The sequence below is a fragment of the Cyprinus carpio genome, chromosome A23 (assembly GCF_018340385.1).
Source record: "Cyprinus carpio isolate SPL01 chromosome A23, ASM1834038v1, whole genome shotgun sequence".
Taxonomy (NCBI): domain Eukaryota; kingdom Metazoa; phylum Chordata; class Actinopteri; order Cypriniformes; family Cyprinidae; genus Cyprinus; species Cyprinus carpio.
Window position 1 is genome coordinate 13,944,893 of NC_056594.1, and position 22,784 is coordinate 13,967,676.

A 22,784-nucleotide genomic window follows, 5' to 3' on the forward strand; every position below is an offset into this window, starting at 1 on the left:
GGGGAGATAAACAGTCACAAGGACAAATGCAGTGATGTGAGGAACTGGACAAGACATAAGCAGAGCTGCCACATCCATAAAGATGCTACCTAAAAATATTCATATGGTTAGAGACAGAATATAACAGCTGAAAATATGTTGTTTGTGTCCCCCACATACAGTAAGAGCTCAGTTTACAAACAGCTTTACCAGTATTTCTTTTCGTTAGCCATTATAAATAAGAATGAGGCAGAAAATTGTTTTAGGCAAATGTGATAATTCTGACCAGTTCAATTACTTAATGATTTGATATTAACCTAATGATAGCTCACAAATCAGACAAGTTTCATAAATACATTAATGACAGAATACTTACGCCATTGAGATGACCATGAAATCCAGCCAGTTCCATGGATCTCTAAGAAATGTGAAATCATCTATACAGAATCCACGGGCAATGATTTTTACAGCTGATTCAAATGTATAAATTCCAGTGAAGGTATACCTAAAGGAAAAAGCAAAAGTAACTGGATTAAGAAACTGGAACTAAAATCCGCTTTATATTTTCAATATGTGTATTTATTTATATTTTGTGTGGCAATGGCTTGTTCTGAGGCAAGCTGTGGATAGGATCAATACTTACTCGACTTGTTTGGACCACTCAGGAGGATTACTAAAAGTCATGAACACGCAGTTGGTCAAAATCGTACACATAATGAACATGCTGAATACTGTGGGTATCAGTTAAGGAAATTCGGAGGTAATACAGAACAAAAAAAATGCTTTTTTTCTTCGTATTAATTTGTAAATATAATTATTAAGACATTCATCAATAACAGAGTGCTAAAGACAGACAGAAAATAGTGAATTTTAGCTAGTTGTAAAGCACTGCTAGGGCTAAGCAATATTTATATTTCAATATTTTATTTAGCTTTGTTACAATATTTGATATACTGTACATATATATACTAAACCAAATGTTAAAATGTTTAATGCAAGATGTATAATTTTGCATATATAGAGTATCAGACAAACACTTAATTAACAAAATTGAATATGTAATATTAACAAAATTAAATATGTAATATATAGAAATAATGATCTACTAAATCAAGGAATGTTTTCCACAATGTTTGTCACTAAATGAGCAGAGACTGATGTTTAAACATGTTCATTTATACAGTATATCATATACTGTAACAACATATAATACGATAATGAATGAATTGTGAATATTCAATAAATTGCCCAGCCCTAGCGCTTATATCATAACAAGGAGTTTTCAGCTCATTTGTCTCATTTATGTAGGCAGTGTTTTTGTTTGGACTACAAATACATTAACCATCAAATTAGTCAAACAGTCATCAGAGGACAAGGCATAGCATTACAGTTCAAATCTTGGAGGTACATGTTTGAAAAAATTTCATTCAGCTCAATATTAACAGCAATGACTCTGTCTGTATTTGTTTTATGAATGGGCTGCAAGTTAATGTGGCATGACGGACATTACAATCTGAATATATGGTCGGAGAGAAAGCCCATTTTAAATTGTGCTATAATAGCAAATAGGGAGACTGCAGCTGCGTGGTATACGTCCTTGGCCATGGGTTTCAGCATCAAAACAGGACACAATATGCTGAAAAACAATCTCTACTGTCAAACAAAACAGTTGCTGTGCATCTAAAATTCACACCTACATCCACACCCACTGATATGCTGTTACAGTCCCACAGTGGAACACACTGCTCAACTACAACATACAGTATTAGTCTGAATCCTTAGCGTTATTCTGTACCATCCCATGCACTCTAGCAATAAGCAGACATATTAAATATTTTATGCAGAGAAAGACAATATAGACATTTATCACATACATTTAAACAGCTGAAAAAGGATATGAATGTATCAAAATTTTAATCGCTATTAGTCTAGCGAGATTAAAAGGGCTTATCATGTACAAGGAAGGTGTGGCACTAAATCTGAAGATTGTTTTCCCTCTATTTAGTACTATAAACGTCTGTGGAGAGGAAAAAAAGAGAACAAGCCAGAGAGAAGACAAAGACAGAACAACAAAGAAAAAGAGAAACACTAGATTAGTTACAAGCAGAGAGAGGCATCATCACTTATTCAAATGGACTTGAAGTAATAAACACATACTGAAAACCTACGTCTGTTTCTAGAGGACACGGCACCATGATGAAGACATCCTGCTTTATATAGGCTACTACTAAATAATTATAATCAAATTCTTTGGCAAGAAGAAGGTAAAGCCACAAGTCTGCATACAAAACATCCATATTGTACAATAAAATGGTAGAAGATCATATAACTATCTTTGCACAACAATTATCTCTGGCTCTGGAATTTAATTGGTTGAGGGTGCCTCTAATTTAGTCCAACAGAATGTTATGAATATCAGCGTGGCTGTGATTTGGAAATAAGCATGAGGCAGCAGGAATTTGAAAACAATGAAAAATCCGTCATCAATTTCTGCTGTTTATAAACAGCAACATGACAGTTGCATTTCTGCCACCTACTTGACTGGATTATCAGCTGTTTGTACTCTTTTGCTGACACTCTTGGGTGTTTTATTAAGTCACAATGTACTGCCATTGTATTGAATCATAAAGGTTAGCAATGATATGAGGTTGAGTAAATGTTGACATTTTCATTTCATCATTAACCCTTGAAGTACCCAATAATTAACAATATTAAAGTCACATATAGGTTTGGAAATATATTGAAACAGAATTCTGTTTTGTAGCTTTAATATACAATTGAATTTACCACCAAAACATAAAATTATCTTCTGTGAGGTGTGACTAAACAACTCAAAATAGCAGAGCACACCAGAGAATTTGGAAAAACACAGATGACTCATTAGGCCATTTTGCCCCATTCCAGGAAAGAAATACACATACAGGTAGTTGACCCGTTATTCACTAAACACTAGGGCTGCACGATGTGTCGTTTAAGCATCGATATCGCGATGTACGAATCCACGATAGTCACATCGTAGGTTGTGCGATGTAGGCTGTCGTAGTTGACCCGTTATTCATTAACCGTACGGGCTGCTCCCCGGCCCTTGACGAATGTGATTCGCGGATTAATTGCACAGTCTAACCATCATAGAGTGAAAGTTTATCATTTGCATGTGTTTTTAAGTCCTGTCAGTTTAACAGGGCGCATATAAGAACGAGCAGAGAGAGAGAGAGTGAGCGAGAGCGAGTGAGCGAGAGAGAGAGCGCGCCCAGGTCGCGCGCGCTCAACTTCACCGTCTTCAACACGAGCGCTGTCTTTCTCTCTCCCTCGCGCATATTAATCAAAATCAATTGACACGATGGTGTCGAAAAAAAAAAAAAAAAAAAACCTATCCAGTGATGAAATGTTTTCTGTGTTGTCAAATCTTGTGCGATATCCTAAACTGCCGAGATAATTACACAACACGTGCCATACACGTCTGATTCGCGAACTAATGATTCCTTTGAACCGATTCAATTTAATGAAACTGACCTGTCCAACACTGAACTCACGAGACGTCTAAATTGGTGTATTAAAAAAAATCTGTAACACTTTACAATAATGTTCTATTTATTAAACTATTTAACTACATTATTTAACATTTACTATTACTAAACTGCACCTCTACAACATTGTTAATTTCAACATTTAGGCTATAGCCTTCATTGTTGAAATCAAAAGTATTTGTTAACATAATTAATGCACTGTGAAGTGACATTACCAAACAATGAACACCTGGGGTTTTTATAAACTAAGATAAACAAAGATTAATAAATATAGTAACAAAAGTATTGCTCGTGGTAAGTTCATGTTAGTTAATATGTTAACAATTCAAACCATATCCTAAAGTTACAAACAAATAATTTACTCAAATTTAAATAATACTCTGATGCTTAAATCATTTGAAATGAGAATGTAAGTGTGTGCTCACCCCATTTTTGTTTGTAAGAAAAAATGTAATTAGATTTCATATCGCAATATATATCGCAGAAAAAATAAAATATCGCAATGTAATTTTTTCCCAATATCATGTAAGGATCTTACATACATGTTTGTTTTACTTCAGCTCAGCATTTAACACTGTCATTCCCTCCAAGCTGACCACTAAACTTGGAGACCTGGGTATTAACACCTCCATCTGCAACTGGATTATGGACTTTCTAAACCAATAGACCTCAGCATGTTAGGTCAGGCCACACCTGCTCTACCACCATCACACTCAACACCGGTGTACCACAGGGCTGTGTGCTGAGCCCATTCCTCTACTCCCTCTACACCCACGACTGCAGGCCTGTGCATGGATCCAGCTCCATCATCAAGTTTGCAGATGAAACCACGGTGATTGGCCTCATCAGAGACAACGATGAGACTGCCTACATGGAGGAGGTACTGCACCTGGCCGCATGGTGTGCTGAGTGAAAACAACCTGCTCCTTAACACCAGTAAGACAAAGGAGCTTATTGTGGACTTCAGGAAGCACGCATGACCCCATCCACATTAACGGCACAGTTGTTGAACGTGTCTCCAGCTTTAAGTTCCTGGGAACCCACATCTCTGAGGACCTGTCCTGGACCACAAACACCAGAGTAGAACCAGTTGTCTTCAGCCATCCTGGTGGACTTCTATTGGTGTGTGATCGAAAACATCCTGACCAGTTGTATCACAGTCTGGTATTGGAACTGCAGAGGGTGGTAAAAACCACCCAACGCATCACAGGGACACCACTTCCTGCTATTGAGGACATCCAGAGAAAACGCTGTCTACGTCAAGCTTGCAGCATTCTTAAGAACTCCTTTCACCCTGATCATATACTGTTTAACCTTCTGCCCTCCGGGAGGTGCTTCGGGAGCCTCCGGACAAGGACCAGCAGACTCAGGAACAGCTTTTTCCCTATAGCTGTCTCCTTACTGAATTCTGCCTGCTGACACCCCCTACACACAAACACACACACACACACTCACACACCACTACACACTCCTCACAACTACATCTGGTTTAAAAAAAAAAAAAAAAAAAAACTTGTTACACTTGTTATTACTTGCACTACTGTCTGTACATCCAGAATACTGAAGGATCCAATTGCACACTGGAATATTTTTCTATGCACTTTTTTAAAATGTCCATTGCACTAGTGTTTTGTACAGCTTAATGTATCTCTTACATAGTCATTTATATTTATCTGTATATTAATTGTACATTTGTAACATATTGTAGACACTGTATTTACTGCTTATTGCACTTCTGGTTAGATGCTAACTGCATTTTGTTGCCTTTCTAATCAAAGCCTTCTGAATAATTGATGCATACATTTCTAAGGCCTCTAAATTACCAGCATGATCAAAACTTTGCTGAAAAACACAGTTACACAATTAACTACATGCTTTCTGTCCTCTGATTGATATTTCATACTTTTAGCAGAATTCTAAAAGGTTCATACACATCTTTTTGCTGTGACATTTTTAATGAATTCCTGAGAAATATCGCATGACAACTAATATTTCTATGCATTCTAATATGCATTCTTTATAGTCTTTATAAGTCTGCTATACTGTTATAAAAATGTCACTGATTTACATTACAAGCCATAAGAAATTTATCTTACGTTTTCATCATTTAAATAACATATGCACCAAACTGCATATTTTTGTTCACTTTGGGTCTCTGAATAAAATAAATAAAATAAAATCCTGATGTCTTAAATAAGACAAAACTTAAAACACATTTGCAAACTTTTTTATTAAATATTTTGTCTAACTGATCAATAAACTCCTCGGTTTAAATATGTATATATATCTTGGTTTTACCCGAATACCTCACTTCTCACTACTGACTGAATCTGAGAAGTCTGAATTTATATGAGACCATGAACAAGTCAGCGTAAGCTCACCAGCCTTTCAGCAGATAACCTCACAATTGTTTAAATAAAACATGCTCGCTACCATCAAAGTTTCATGGGAGGTCACAAACATTTGCAGAGATGGGATGCACCCCTGCACTTCCTTTTACATGCTTAATTTTAGTGGAACACTAAGAAACCCTCTTCAGCACCACGGAGAGCGCCAATCAATGCAGCCCTGTTTCATCATCTGCACCATACATGTAGAAACTCCACCAATGAATATATTATATATATAATTTGGTCCACAACAACAAATTAGGTTAAAGAAGCACAACTCAGTAAATAACATTTTGAATATGTAACTAAAGACGGAGAAGAGCTGGATCTATTTGGGTCAGACTGAATCAGGCCACCACGTAAACTGAGACCTCTCTCTCTTCCTTCGGCTTGCTCCCTTTTATCAAATGTCGCCACAGTGGAGTGATCCGCACAACCGATTTGGCACTTTTAACACCGGATAAACCACATACTGAGACCTGCTCAGTCAAAAAATGATCTGCTCACTGCTCAGCAACCCCAACAGTGTGCGAGACTTCACACTTTGTTCAAAACAGGAGAAGAATCATTCAAACCATCAGCCCATACTCAGCCACATATGAAACATGAGATGAAAAAATAATGCAGAAGTGGTGCATATATGAACAAAAATACATTTACCCTTTCTCAGTATTTGCTTGCTATAGTACTGGCGCACACACAAGAGAAGTGCATGTGGGTTTCCTTTTTTAATGCATGACAGGCTGCACAGCTACTGAAAATTTCATATTCCAGAATTGAGAAGCAAAAAGAAATGGAGAGATAAAGAGACAGATAAAGACAGCCCAGAGAGGAATGAGTAAGCAGTGAGAAGAAGCGAGGAAGATGGAGAAAGAATAGGGCTACAAGAAAGACAAATTAAAAGCAAATGGTAAATTAAAAAATACAAAAAAGCAGAAGCTATAAAAAGATGTAAAATTGGACCCAGCATCGGCCACTGAATTAAATGTCCTTCAAACCAGCAGCTACAGTAAAAAAAGAAATAAGGGGGAAAATAATAATGAAGGAAATGCACCACTAAATAGCATGTTCATAAAAATAAAATCAAAATCTTAATCTTAATCTAAAACCAAAAATTTTGAATTCAAATCCAAACGTTGTTACTGAAAAAGCTTTTTCAGCATTGTGATCCTCTTATCACAGTACAGAAGCAATCGTTCATAGACATTAGTTTAAACTCAATAAAAATAAACAACGTATACATGCATTTGACTTCTAGGTTTGTATAATAAGTTGCTCAAGCAAGTGGCAACACACTTAAACACAGCATTTAGCCTAAATTTCTTGTTAAAAGTAGGCTATCACAAACATTTTGAAATTAAAACTCACTACTGACAGAAACAGTCAACTTGTGCCTTTCTTTTCTTTTGCATTTAAATCTTTATTGCAAGAAATCCTGTGGGTCTTAAAGGGGTGGTTCACTGTTTTTTTTCTAGGCTTGATTGTGTTTATGGGGTGCAGTCTAACATGTGATAATGCTTAATTTTTTTTAAAAAAACACACCGCTCTTTCCCTTCCATGAGAAACGTGCTGATAATTTCCTGCTTTTATGAAGCCCCTCCCTCAGAAATAGGCGATGGACTCTGATTGGTTAGCTAGCCCAGTGTGTTGTGTTTGGCTAAACCGCCTCTAGTGCGTGGCTAAACATCCCGCCCCTCACCTCAGCGGCATGTGCTCCGGTTGTATTGTACAACGGGGTCGTTAGTATCGCTTACCAGTTTGAGCTCGATTGAGACCCAGAGGATATTATTGAAGAGGATCGTGCAGAACCTGTGCAAGCATGGCTTTTAATGGTAGGCCTGTTTTTTGTTGTCTCATACTTTTAGATACACAGTTATTTGTAAGTGCTACTGCGTATGTTAGCTTTTAATATACCTGATATCAGTTTTATCAGTTTTATCCTGATTAAAGCTTTAATACAGTACGGCAACTGCATGTGTGTCCATTATAAAACCTTAATAATAAATATTTGAAAATAAGCATAAAAATAGAAAATTAAATAGATAGAGCCTAAACAAAAACATTATAAAACCATACACATATAGAGAGAGAGAGAGAGAGAGAGAGAGATATGCAAAGTTGTGCAGAGTTGTGCACACTATTACTAATGTTTTTGAAAAAAATCCATTAGAATCGTTAGAAGACCTTAAAGGATTAGTTTTTATGTGCACTTTCAAAAAGCAGCGCAGCATTAAAATTTCCTGATAATTTCCTGAATTTTTACATCACCCCCATGTCATCCAAGATGTTTTTTGTAGGCATTAAACTATTTTAAAAGACCGTTCAAAACTTTCTTCAGTCAAAAAGAAATTAAGGTTTTTGATGAAAACATTCCAGGCTTTTTTTTTTTTCTTCATATTAATTTTTTGTGTCTTATCTAGCAAAACGATTGGTCAAAATGGTTTAAGGTCAAAATTACAGTTTCAGTGCAGCTTCAAATGGCTATAAACGATACCAGACATTTAATAAGGGTCTTATCTAGCAAAACGATTGGTCATTTAAAAAAATTAAATTTGTATATGCTTTATAAACATTTTTCTCTCACTTCTGCCGACTGTCAAAACCAAAAGCCGTTCCGGCGATGCATGCAACCGACCAGTAACCTACTCAGGAGAGGCAGAGGATTGCAGCGGATTCCTGCTATAATGCTCTCTATTTTTGAAATACAGCCACAGCTGTTCACCAACGATCATCCCAAGATCGCATACACTACTTCCCTTTTATCAGGACGAGCTTTGCAGTGGGCACGTGCTATGTGGGACGCCAATGGAACAGTTGCCAACTCACTGACGGTGTTTACCATGCATTTTAAAGACGTCTTTGAACAGACCGCTAGCACGCTCTCAGTGCATGATCAACTCAACCGGCTCCATCACTTTTCAGTCACTGACTATGCTCTTCAGTTTCGGCAGCCATCAGCAGTTGGAATGAAACAGCCCTAATCACTGCATTTCGTCAAGGTTTAAACTCCAACATTTGCCAACAAATGGCGATCTATGACGACATGACTCAGCGACTCAGTGTTGAATCTCACAGTGACTCACTGCCTGCTCCTTGGATCAACTCAACTCGATTCAACTTGCCTATTCAATGCAGAGTAACAATGCAGAATGAAAGAAAAACATGAATAAAAAGGGTTTATGCCTATATTATGGTTTAGAGGGACACCTCCTTCCCTTGTGGCTAGTCAGACCTGCATGCTCAGCGGTGATTATTATCCATATATCACCTTCGATATCCTCGCTTGCCCGTTCAGATGTTATTCTTATGACTTCCCATCAATCTATTTCAGTGAAAGCCCTCATAGATTCTGCAGCCGCCAGAAATTTAATCTCACTCAATCTACTTCGTAAGCTTCACCTCGGAAGGGAACATTGTCCTCAAGATCTCCATGAGCACTCCATACTGGGAAAACCATTGGGCCGTGGCTTGATTCACCATTGTTCCCCCACTTTGACCCTCTGCATTGGATGTTTGCATCAAGAAAGGACCTCATTTATGGTGTTGGAGGGTTCCACAGCCGACAACATCATGGGACGCCTGTGATTATTAGAACATGCTCTCCTTGTGAACTGGAAAACAGGTTAGGTGCAAAAAGGGGGTGAGAAGTCTGTTTGGCTAACCGTATCAAGACTGTTAAAGAGGAGGTTTGATTATGATTTCACTTTTTTAACTTTAGTTAGTGTGTAATGTTGCTGTTAGAGCATAAACAACTTCTGCAAAGTTCAGACGCTCAAAGTTCAATGAAATCACTGTTTAAGGACTACAAAAAAAGGCTAGTAGGGACTACAACAAGCTTCTCCCCATTTGTGACATCACTAACCCCGATGTTTACATAAACCCTGTCCCCGGAAACATGTAACAACCCATAATGGTAAGGGGTGAGACGTTTCCGGACAATGTGCACTAGGCAGTTAACGAATCACAACACACTGGGCCAGCTATCCAATTTGAGCCCGACTGCGTATTTCTGAGGGAGGGGCTTCATAGAACCAGAATACGCCCCTGTATCGACTACAGTGCTCTCAACTCCCAGATGGTCATTTTCCTGTACCCTCTTCCTCTTGTCCCAGGAGCTCTGGAGCAGTTACGGGGAGCTCGCATCTACTTGAAGTTGGACCTGCAGAGCATTTATAACCTCTTTCAGATCCGAGAGGGTGATGAGTGGAAGACAGCTTTCGTAACACCATCAGGCCACTACAAATATCTTGTTATACCATATATGACTGTCCAACTAACCCTCAGTTTTCCAGAACTGCCCTTTGTCTTCAAGGTTGATAGGAGCTGTATTGTCTCAGCATCAGGGTGAGCCTCCCAAGCTCCATCCATGTGCCATTTTCTCTAAGAAGCTGTCCCTAGTGGAGTGCAACTGACATCGGTAACTGTGAACTGCAGGCCATCAAACTTGCCCTAGAAATGTGGTGCCATAGGCTGGTGTAAGCTAAACATCCTTTTGAGGTCATCAATAAACACAGAAATCTTGGGTATCTCCAGGAAGCCAAAAGATTAAACACCTGTCAAGCTCGCTGGGCTCTCTTCTACACCAGATTCAAATTCACTGTGACTTACTGGCCAGAGAGTAAGAACCAAAAAGCAGACGTTCTGTCCCGTGTTTACCACTCTAGGTCAAAGACAAGTACTCCATCCAACGATCATTGTCAGCCCGATTGAGTGGTCCTTTGATGACCAGATCGCGGAAGCCAAGCAGTGTCCTGAGCGACGGATTTATGTGCTAAATCATCTCTGTCAGTCCCCTCATGGACTCAGCTCATACATCACAGGTCTCGGGACAACCAGGTGGCCTGCAAACCCTCTCGCTCATCAGCAATTGCTATTGTTGGCCCAATATGGCCCAGGATGTCTCCTGGTTCATCCAAGGTTGCTCAGTCTGTGCCATATCCAAGGTCTTTCGCCACCTACCTGAGGGAAAGCTGGTCCCTCTTCCTGTACCTAAAAGGCCATGGTCACACATTGCTATTGATTTCATCGCAGACTTACATTCTTCGGATTCTCACACAAGTGTCTTCACTATTGTAGACCGCTTCTCCAAAGCGTGCAAGTTGATTCCTTTGAAAGGACTACCCACTGCCTTTGAAACTGCTGAAACCCTCTTCCAGCAAGTCTTTCGTCATTTTGGGATACCTGAAATATTGTCTCTGAACATGGCCCTCAATTCATCTCCCGAGTGTGGAATGCCTTCTTCCAGTTACTCTGAGTCACAGTCAGCTTGACATTGGGATATCATCCACAGTCCAAAGGCCAGACTGAGCGAAAGATAAAAGAAATCGGGAGATACCTGCGGTCATACTGTCATGAACATCAAGAAAGCTGGAGCCGTTAACTTGTCTGGTCAGGTGAGCCTTCTGATATTCCAGCTGTCAACCATTGGTTCCAGGAGAGTAAGAGGTTTGGGACTCAGCTCACATACTCCTGCAGAGGGCAGTTCGGAGACACAAGAGTCAAGCCAATGCTAGAAGATCAGCAACATCCAAGCACCATCCAGGGCAGAAGGTCTGTCTCTCAACCAGGGACATCCATCTTCGACTGCATTGTTGCAAACTGAGTCCCCACTATGTCGGTCCACTCACAATCCAGAGGCAGATCAACAATTCACATACAGGCTAAACCTTCTTCCTCACAAAAGAATTTCACCTTCTTTCCATGTATCCCTGTTGAAACCATATACTGATCCTCTGCTTCCTTCCTCTTCAGGGTCTGGTGCTGATGACATGCCGCCTCCTCCTCCTCCTCCAATGAATCCTTTAGAGGACAACATCTACAGAGTCAACACCATCCTAGATTCCCAACAACAGGACAGTCACCTAGAGTACCTCGTACATTGGGAGGGGTTCTGCCAGAGGAAACATCTTGGGTTGCCAGTGATGACATACTAGACTCATCTCTGCTACTTGAATTCCATGAGAATCACCCTGATCAACAGCACAGAGAGGCAGAGGCTCTCTCATCATTGCCTACTGCGGTCATCAGGAGCTGCCTGTGTAGGGGGGTTGGGGGGTACTGTCACAGAGTCAACAACCTGCACAGCACCAGGCCCCTACACTGTGCCCACTCATTCACAGTCACCAGAGGTCTGATCACCTGCACTTGTCACATCCAATCAGCACAGACTATATTACCCACTCACCTCAGTTCACTGTTGTCTGGTCTCATGGTTCCTTCCTGAATGCTACCCTACCAATTACCTGCATGGACTTACCTTTTTCCATTCTATCTCAGCATTGCCATGCTGAGCAATCACTCACCTGCTATCCATGTGTATGTGTCAAAACCCGCTCTAAACCTGTTGTTTTGTATTACCTTGTTGCATTCTTCTGTTTTATGACACAGGGAGAATGAGAGCATACGGAAAATGAGAGATAGAGCTCATGATACAGGATGATGCCGAGTGAGTAGGAAAAAGTGAAATAAAAAAGATGCAGGTGAGGCATTGACCAGACTTGTGGAGGACACATGGAGAGGAGAGAAACATGAAGAAATGACAAAGATGGTGACAAAGATGGTGACTAAGCGTGACGAGCAGAGCAGCAACTGATGAATGAAATTCAGAGCCAATAATTCAGCATCTGCCACATCAACAGAAACTAATGCACAATCCAAGGCCAAACTCTCTTCATTCTATAACATTTAATTTCATACATATTTCAAACATCTACTGTGAGCTTCACTTTCAAATCTGTGATTTAATTATGTTTATTAAAATTAAGAGAATTACTGTTTTGTATTTCTTTTTATAAAGCACAGAGAAAAATGTACAGGCTAGTTCCTGCATGTAGCCATTTTATAGCATATGTACTGAGGTATGTAGCTAACAGAAATAAATGAGATGCTTACATTATAATATGAGTATTTATAAGATGCTGAGAGTGCTAAGGCTTTGAGCAGATGTGAGGGAGGAGTGAGACGGCCATTATACTAAAGCTGTGCCCTACCTTCCCCAGCCCCCCAATCAGCCCAGACAAGCCCACTCTTGAGTGCTGTGTCATCACAGGGAGAAGCAATGGTGCTACATGGCACATTTTGAAGAGCCCTTCTAAGATTTATGACTCCATATGGAGCTTTGCCTCTCTTTCTCCTTTCAAACAGTCGGATCACAAACCTCAAATCAAAATGTGTATAAAAATCCCAAGATGCTGAAATGATTATATCTCTAGATGCGGAGAAAGCCTTCGACCGGGTCGAATGGGATTACTTGTTTTCTGTTTTGGGGAAATTCGGCTTTGGGTCCAAATTTATTTCTTGGATACAACTTTTATATTCTGCCCCTTCTGCTTGTGTGACAACTAGCTTTCAAAGGTCTGAATATTTCCCTCTATCGAGAGGGACCCGCCAAGGTTGCCCAATGTCCCCCCTGCTCTTTGCCATAGCATTAGAGCCCCTTCCCATTGTTCTTAAATCTTCTGCATGTTTCGCTGGTATTGTTAGATCTGGACTGGAACATCCAGTGTCTCTTTATGCTGATGACCTGTTGCTATATGTTACGGACCCAGTTAGCTCTGTAGATAATATTCTGCAAATCTTGACAACTTTCGGATTATTCTCAGGTTATAAAGTAAACATCAGTAAAAGTGAGTGTTTTCCGGTAAACACATCACCCAAACACTTCCCTCAATATACACAAACAATTCGATTAGCTTATAACTGCTTTCGCTATTTAGGTATTAATATTTCTCACTCCCTTTCCTCACTATAGACAAATAATTTTACAAAGCTGGTTACTGAAATTAGGTCTGATTTGGCACGCTGGGACTCTCTCCCTCTCTCTTTGGTGGGGAGAATCAATTCTATTAAAATGAATATTCTTCCCAGATTTTTGTTTCTTTTCCAGTGTCTTCCAATTTTTTTATCTAAATCATTCATACAAATGTTAGACAGAATGATCTCAAAATTTATTTGGGCTGGTAAGAACCCAAGAGCTCGTCGAACAACACTCCAAAGAAGCAAATCATACGGGGGCCTTGCACTGCCTAACTTTTTATTTTACTACTGGGCCGCCAATCTTCAAAAAATCCATGCTTGGTGTAATTCTCCCAATTTAGACTGGTGTGTAATGGAAGATGCCTCTTGCCATCCCTCATCTTTGGCAGCTCTGCTTTGCGCCCCTCTAGCTTCTCGTTATCCTAGTTGTATTAAAAACCCAATTGTACTTTCCTCCTTGAAAATTTGGAAACAATTCAGGCAACACTTTAAACTTTCATCACCCGTCTCTTTAAGCCCTATTTGCAATAATCATTTCTTTCCCCCCTCCAACGCAGATGCAGCTTTTACTTTGTGGAGAGAGAGGGGTCTGGTTCGTTTTTTTTAGATTTATATTCAGACGGCCTTTTTGCCTCATTTAACGACCTCCGTACTAAATTTAATTTACCCCAGTCTCATATGTTCCGATACTTTCAAGTGCGGAATTATGCTCGTACACACTTTACTCTTTTCCCTCACTCTCCAGCGGAATCTCTTATCACTGAGGTACTCTCCCTTCCACTGGCTCGTAGTAAGATCTCAGTATTCCTTGACCTCATAGCATCTTCGAATATGTCCTCCCTTGTGAAGCTCAAGGATAGTTGGGAAAGGGAGCTTGGCTTTGATTTGACTGATGAGTGGTGGAGAGAGGCAATGATCAGGGTCAATTCTACATCTTCCTGTGCTAATCTTAGTTTGATCCAATTTAAGGTTTTCCACAAAATTCACTTCACAAAAAACAGACTTAGTAGGCTATTTCCAGGCACAAATGATACCTGTAACAGATGTGGTTTATCTCCAGCAGACCATGTTCATATGTTTTTTTCTTGCCCCAAATTAGTCAATTTCTAGTCATGTTTTTTTTAAATCATTAAATAATTCCCTCAATATCAGGTTAGAGCCTTGTCCACTGATATCCATCTTTGGGGTTCCTCGTACTTCAACTAGTCTCACTAAGAAAAACTCTGATGTTGTGGCTTTTGCCTCTCTCATAGCCCGTAGACGTATTCTATTACATTGGAAAAGCCCAAACGATCCTCCCACTACTTCTTGGTTAAGGGATTTAATGTCTTTCCTGTCTTTGGAAAAAATGAAATATTCCCTCAGGGGTTCAGCAACCAATTTTTATAAAAGATGGCAACCTCTCATAACATATGTAAACACCCTCACCTCTCTGGACTCCAACTGAATCAATGGGATGCATCCAATTTGTTTATCTTATCAAGTCTTTAGTGAGCATGCTGGGCATCCTTTATTTAAGTAACTTTTTTTTTATTATTGTTATTAGTATTTTTTTTTTTTTTATGCCTTCCTTTTGGATTTTATTTTATTTTGTCTTTTTTATTTATTTACTGATTTATCTTCACCTAACTAATTATTTTTTAATTGATTTTTCTTAGTTTATTTATTATTATTATTCATATTATTTATCCATGTTTTTTATTATTGTATTTTTCCTCTCTCCCCTCTGTTCTTGGGAGATGTTTTCTTTTTTTTGTTTTTTTGGTTCACTGTTCTAATGTACCACATAAAAAAGAAAAAGGCTGGAAAACAGCTGTAGCATAATTAAGTTAATAAAACAAAAACAAAAATGCTGGTTTCCAATAAAAATATATAAAAATAAAATGTGTATAAAAACGTAAATATTTGAAAACCTTGAATTTGAAATGGTGCAGCACTCAAGCAAAATAATAAAATCAAATAAAAAAAATCAAATTAAATTAAATATAATAATATTAATAATATTAATACAATAAAATATATAAAATACAATAGAAACACAAATAAATATATTAATATAAAACAGATGATAATTAAAAAATATATATATTTAAAAAAGAATACAACAAAATAGACACAATTAAAAGAAAATCAGTTACTACTACTAAAAATAAAATAAAATAAAATAAAGCTGGGTTTTAGGATTTTTTCTGTTTTAGGAAGTTCAACTTGTAGGGTATAGCACTAGCAAAGGCATGGCCATGTGTTTGATTCCCAGGGATCACACTTACTAATTAACTGCATACCCTGCATGCACTGTACATCACACTGGATAGAGAATTTTCTAAATGCCTAAATATAAATCAATGTTTTTAAAGGGGTCACATGATGCGATTTCAAGTTTTCCTTTCTCTTTGGAGTGTTACAAGCTGTTTGTTAATAGATAAGATACCTAAAGTTGCAAAGACTAAAGTCTCTAACCCAAAGAGATATTCTATTTAAAAGTTAAGACTCATACACGCCCTCCTAAAACGCCTCGTTTAAACACGCCCCCACGTCTACGTCACGGTGTGGGAAGATTTGCATAACACCGCACAAATGTTCAAGCAAAGAAAGAAGGCTTAACTTTAATTCTCGCTGTAGTATTGTTGCTGCCGCCTTATCGTGGAGACGCTGTGTTTCATTGTGAAAGCAAAACTACTTTGTTTGGCCTTTCAAAAGAGGACACAACTAGAAATCAGTGATTAAGTTGTATTTAAAACACTGTTCCAGAACAGTTCAAACCAAATATTTGTGTGTGTGCAACGCATTTTATGGAGGACTGTTTCCTGATCCTGGGAGAGTAGCCTAAAATGCCGTCTGTTCTGACTCACAGCCTGTAAGTATGTTTTCATATTTAAAGAATTTGCCACTGATGATTCAAACGCGAGTTTTGAGCAGTGTAGAGTAAGTTAGCACTTGTTGTTTGTCGTTTCTTTGATCACAAATGCAGACATGGTTTTATGTTTATGCGTAAAAAAAAACAGTACAAGTCATTATAATCAGTAATTATGTCCCCACTGGGTGCAACAAATGCCTCGTTTGAAATAAGTTTTATCGGTTTTGTTTCGTCGCAACGGGACAAAATGATGAGCTTAGTAAAAATCGATGCGTTTCAGAAAGGTGGGGCATAGAGGAGAAATAATAATGTACAGTATGTGGAAAATAATGTGTTTTTTGAACCTTAAATCACATAAACACATTTCATTACACCAAATACACAAAATAATGTTCTTTTTTAGCGACGTCATATGACCCCTTTAAGGACTGAGGAGGATGTAGATCTAACATGTCCTACTTGGGTAAATCCTGTTAAGCCTCTCCGTCCCACAATTGATTTGTTTTCAGCATACTGTATAACCAACTCCTTGAATCATCTGTGCTGGAGGAATCAGGGTTCATCAGCTGCTCCTGTAGCAAAGCTTCCTAGGCTAATTGCTTCAGATAGTGTCAAGGGTTTGGATTTAAAAGCTGCCAGCTCCCATTTCTCAGCTGGTTTTACACTATGAAGAGAGTTACCCTGAGCCTCAAGAATCAGGTTTCACTACTGCTGTAGGCTGCAAGTTGAGCATAGCGTGAGGAAACAAAAGGACAATGGGATGCAGGGAGATCTGATCCCAATGCTGGCAATGCACTCAATCATAGAGCCATTGAATCCTTGAGATTGCAGAGCTAAAACATGCCTACGGCATGTGCATGAAAATGCAATGCAGAGACACATCTAAATATTCAAAAAAATTCTAATATAAGGTCTAATGTGAGCAATTGTTATGATAAAAATGAATTCGGTTTGGAACATAATTCAGTTCCTTTAGCCTGCGTTTCACATAAGCTCCTCCATGAGGTTTTTATCGGGAGACTGAAATCTCCTTCCTGTGCATGGAGCAGGCAGTTACATAACAGTCAGCGTGTGCTGCATGAGAGGGAGGCAGAGGAATGAGACAGAGGGAGAGAGCAAGAGAGGGAGGCAGGGAAACGCTTCAACACATGCACACATTAACAGACATTAATGCACAAACGAATCTGTTCATTATTTAGTAATGTCCAGTGTGGCAAACACTGCTGAAGTCTCACCACTGCACTTAGCGCCAAGCCAAACAGGAATGCAGGGGGGCTGAGCTTTCAGACAGAAAAGATGACTTCATCTTCCACCCATAGGCTACATCTGATAACAACTTGCTCCTGAAAATCTGTCTGAGGACTAGCTTGCATCTGATATTGCTCATTTGCAACATCAAAAAGAAGCCACTGTTTTATGACTGGTAACATATCAAGTAACTGTGCATTCATTTAAATGTCTTAGAGCATGTGTTTTTATAATATTTACAACAAAATATGGTATTTGGTTTTTACTCCACAAGACTCTGAAGAACCTTTAGCATGATTTGCGAATGATCCAAAGAGCATCTTTGTGACGAGTGGGGCGGGGCTTTTACTCCACAAGACTCTGAAGAACCTTTAGCATGATTTGCGAATGATCCAAAGAGCATCTTGAGTAGTGGTCAACCGAAGACTCTGAAGAACCTTTAGCATGATTTGCGAATGATCCAAAGAGCATCTTGAGTAGTGGTCAACCGATATTGTTTTTTTGACAGCCGATGCCAATATCTTAGAGAGCAGGGTGGCGGATGGCAGATATAAAGCCGATATATTATATATAAGCCGATAGATATATATTATATATAATACGATATTATAATTTTTATTTATTTTAATTAATGTTTGAGAAACTTGAAATAATTTGAAAATGAATTACATTAACAATAAATGTGCAAAACAAACATACTCATTTAAGATGACAACTTCCTGATTCTATAATTCTATAACAGTATTTTTCACAAATAAAGAAATATTTAAAAATATATAAACAAAAATAAAGTAAACACTGTAACCAATGTGGAATATATTTCAGAGAAGTCACTTTTATCCACAATTTTTCTCTCTTCACATACACATTTTCAACACCAGAAAAACAACATTACAGGCCATCTTTAATTAGGCCTAACTATCTTACCACTGTCCCACTACACAGAGAGTTGTTCTAATATGGCGCACTGTTCTTTTAAATGCACTGGAGCATTTCTTTTCTAAAGGATTATTAATGGAACAATTAAAACAAGTCTGTCAGCTGGAACCATAAAGCTTCAGCAGACCACTGCTGACCTCCTCTCCAAAACTTTTTAAAGCATCATTTCATTCACAATCTACAACATACATTAACCACAAACAAATGCTTCAGCACTGTAGCGGATTATAGGAGATAATTCATATTGGCATGTTTACCAAATAAATCCTACAGCCGTGTGTCACCATCAGGGTTTTCTATATAAGAAAATAAAAATAAATGACCTGAAAAAAGCTGGTTTAAAATACACCAGCTTTTCCACATCTATAATGATCCATAGTGCGCTGCTTAGAATATAATGTGAAGGCTATATGAATAGACACTATGACACACTCACTTTCTTATTCATGTAGTAAGGATCGAGATCCTCCAGTGGTGTTGCCACCATGCCAGGAGGGATGTCCCCATAAATGAAGGGCAGACTCTTGCCCGCCTCCAGGTCAGTGTTATGCTTGGGCTTGTTCTCATCATCATCGTCGCGGTAGCTGCTGTCTGGTTTAGGTGGCGGTTTGGCTTTCTCCTCAGCAATGCGCTTTTCGATTTCACACAGAGATTCCCTGGTAAAGTATTTGAAGCTGTCAGGCCCTGGCGGTGCAACAAGGGGTGCAGCCATGTTTTCATCCTGCAGCAACTATTTCTCCTGTTATGTACCCTCCACGGCAGCCAGTTCTATGTTGGAAAGAAAAAAGGACATTACTGGACATCTAGGCTCACACAGTCAGAATTATACAGTACTCTTGTCCACACTGCAACTTGATCTGGCCCAAAAGTGCATACCTGTAAAGAAACTGACATGAACCTGGTGTACCCTTACTGCCAAAAGTCAGCCACTGGGAAAAGAGCTTACCAGGTCAAGAAAGTCCTTTCCAGTTTTGAATGCAAATCTAATCAATGTGGTGGAATATGTTCAGCCTTCTAAATACAAGAGCCAATTGACAATTGGTAAAGTTATTGCACATTCACACTGGCAGTTTCAGCTTGAAAGCTTTTTTATCACTATTTGAGCATATAAAAAACAACAATCATGAGGCAGTTTTTGTGAGTCACATTTTATTGTTGATTTGAAATATATAATTTAAATGTGAGTGTGGCAAGTAGTTTTTGAGATTTCAGGCTTTCCCCATTCATGTAGGTAGGAGTTGCTTTTGGACACCTGAATTAGCTTCCCAGAGGCACTGCAAATATGGCCACAGAGTAAAAAAGACTTCTCTTTGACAGCACTCTCTGGGCTCACAGTGACCCGGACACCAATATTTTAATAATTCATTATAGGTGAATCAGTGTGTGGCCAATACTGAGATTTCAGTATTGAGATAAAGGATAGGATCATAATTTTTAGGTATAGTATGAAAGCATTCTGTGAGTGTATATTACCACTGTTTGTTGTTTGCTTTTTGGATCTGGTAGAGTGCTTGGACATGGCAAACTGTGATGCATGATGTCAGCCTCAAGTCAACCCAACTACAATATTTTATTATAACTGCAAAAACTATGTAACTAACATTTGGGGTGATAATATTTATTACTAATATGACATTAATATTACATTTGTACATATTACAAATATCATTCATATTTGTATACACTTTGCTGCTCTAAATCTAAAATTTCAGGAGTTGCATTGAAATGGAAGTAGCAACAGATCAGTTGGATGTAAGAAAGGAATTTAAGCTGACTTATCTGTACATTGAAACTGATCATTCATCAAACATATGATCATTAGTCATCATCACTTCGGTGATTATTTATACCAGCTACTACTGGCAAAAAAATCAAGGAATGCCACATGTTACTATTTTGTATTACATTATAGCCTAAATACTTCAAATCTAAGTCAAGAGAACCCACACAATCTTGTCACAATTTAAAAAAATAAAATAAAATTGCAAAACAACAAAATGCTATTTAGATTTAATTCTAGCTTGTGGAAAGATTTAGTCTTACTGAACAATACTACCTTGTTACATCATCCGCTCACACAAACTGATATGTTAAGCACAAGAAAGTAAAACGCTAAGCCTGTCATCTAAAAATATTACCTCACACATCAAAACAATCTGTTGCTAAATTGAGAGCATGTTAAAGAAGGACTGGCGCTACATCCTGGATGAGTCATCCACTTCATGAAAAATGAAAAGCACCCTCCATTATGAGCAGATAAAGGTGATACTTAATGTTTTGTCTTTGGATTATGCTCGCAATAATATTAATTGCCTTTGCGATAAGTGATTCATTGGACTTTTTTCCTGATATGTGCTTGCATAGGTTCTCACGGTATGGTTCTTTTGGGTAATTATGATGGATGTTTCTATTTTAGATGAAAGGGTGCTGGGAGCTGAAAGGATGTAGACTGGGTTAGAAGATAGCACATGATAGCACAAGCAGATTTGAACCTGCCTCCCTTATGAACAAAACCTCCACTGAGATGTCGATTTGGGATGTGCGTTATGTCCCTAAGGCTGCAGAATAGGAAATGGGGTGGGTGAAGGGAGGTCTGGTGAACCACATTGTCTAAAAGCTTGTGTGCAGTGCACTTATGGTCCAGACACTTAACCAAGCCATATCCTGATATTATAGAGCTACTTAGCTCACTTTTAGCTTTTCTCTCCATCCAATTCCAGTTTTGTTTCAGAAATGGCATTTGCATTTTCATCCTGCCTTTGAAGTAAATATACCCCATTTACCTTCAAGCAAATTATACACAAACAAAATATCAAGGAATGCCACAAACATTGGCACATAACAGACACTGTTAGTGGCAGGAGTCCCATGGGTATGAACACTTGAAAAATCAGCTTAAACCAACATAAGCTGGTTTGTCAGTTTTAGCTGGTCTCTTGGCAGGCTTTAAAAGGGTTTTGGGCACTTTTTACTTTGTCAGGCTAGGAGACCAGCTTAAAGCGAAGACCTGCAAACCATCTTTGGTTTGGTTTAAGTAGTTTTTTTCCCTTAGCAATGAGTTAGGTAAACAAAATAAATTATTATACTAAACAAATCCAAACACATTTTGTATGTCATTTTCAATGTCGTATTAGTAAGCCTTGTGGTCCAAACAGCACAAGCAAAGACAAACTTGCCTTACAGGAGCTGTCCAATCAGCACCACACTGTAAAAAGGGAATTACAAGTTGTTGTTATTTTTTTAATCACATATGAAGGAAATTTTAATTATTGTAAATCTAGGCTACATTTAAAAAAAAAATTTAAAAAAAAAAATTAAAAATGCAAGAGCAACAATATTTCTGCACATTTTGACCCATCAAGCCTAACAGTTGTCTGAAACATTTACATACTAGAAAACATTGCAGATTTAAAGTTTCTTGAGTTTCCAGCATGCATTGCAGTATGAACAAATTATGCAGTTACAGTTATAGGATTATTTTGCCATATGCTGTTAATTGTGTTTTAGTTTTTTGTTAAAAAGCACATCTTGTTTCATTAAATTGTTTACATTTCGTTAAAATTGATTACAAAATTCCTTGTTCATCAAATGATCTGTTATGAAAGATAAAACAATAGCTGCCCTCATAAGATATTATTAGCTGTAAAGAAATTTTGCTTTTAGTGAACAATCATATTGATTAAACATTGGTTTAATCTGCAAATTGGTTTAACAGTAATGTGCAGTGTTACTAAAGGCAGTTCAGAAATCTCAAGACATGGGCTACTGCCGCTATGAATTTAATTTTTACTTTTTACTGTGCACCTTCAATAAGCTAAAGTATATGGAAGCATGTTGTTTCTCAGGGGGTTATAAAAAAGGGTGTGAGGGAATGAGTGAGGTGGGCTTCTGTTGTGTGGGCCTAAATATCTTGAAATAACTGAAGGAATTATGCTGGGCTGCACGAGAACACATAAGAGCTCTAGAAAATATCAGGTGTGCTCCGTGATCCAGCTTACTTGCAGATGGGAAGACATGGGTTAATTTGGGAAGCATTATGAATAAAATAATGAATACATTTTTATCCGTGTGTCTTTCTAGGTTGAGGTT

At 38.3% G+C, this 22,784-nt stretch overlaps 1 protein-coding gene across 10 annotated transcripts in view; it reads right to left on the reverse strand.

The window, feature by feature from the left end:
* Positions 1–22,784, reverse strand: part of LOC109088318 (sodium channel protein type 8 subunit alpha-like) — a 70,036-nt gene that overhangs the window by 45,923 nt on the left and 1,329 nt on the right. For 9 of the 10 annotated variants that reach the window (XM_042713242.1, XM_042713244.1, XM_042713248.1 and 6 more), the window contains exons 2-5: positions 19,132–19,463; positions 1,878–1,996; positions 623–712; positions 356–484 (exon numbers count right to left, since the gene is read on the reverse strand). In XM_042713242.1, the coding sequence (XP_042569176.1) occupies positions 356–484; positions 623–712; positions 1,878–1,996; positions 19,132–19,407 (614 nt within the window). In that variant the 5' untranslated portion in view covers positions 19,408–19,463. Of the gene's footprint in view, positions 1–355; positions 485–622; positions 713–1,877; positions 1,997–19,131; positions 19,464–21,871; positions 21,901–22,784 lie in introns of all 10 variants that reach the window. The other variant, XM_042713245.1, reaches the window with a different exon arrangement.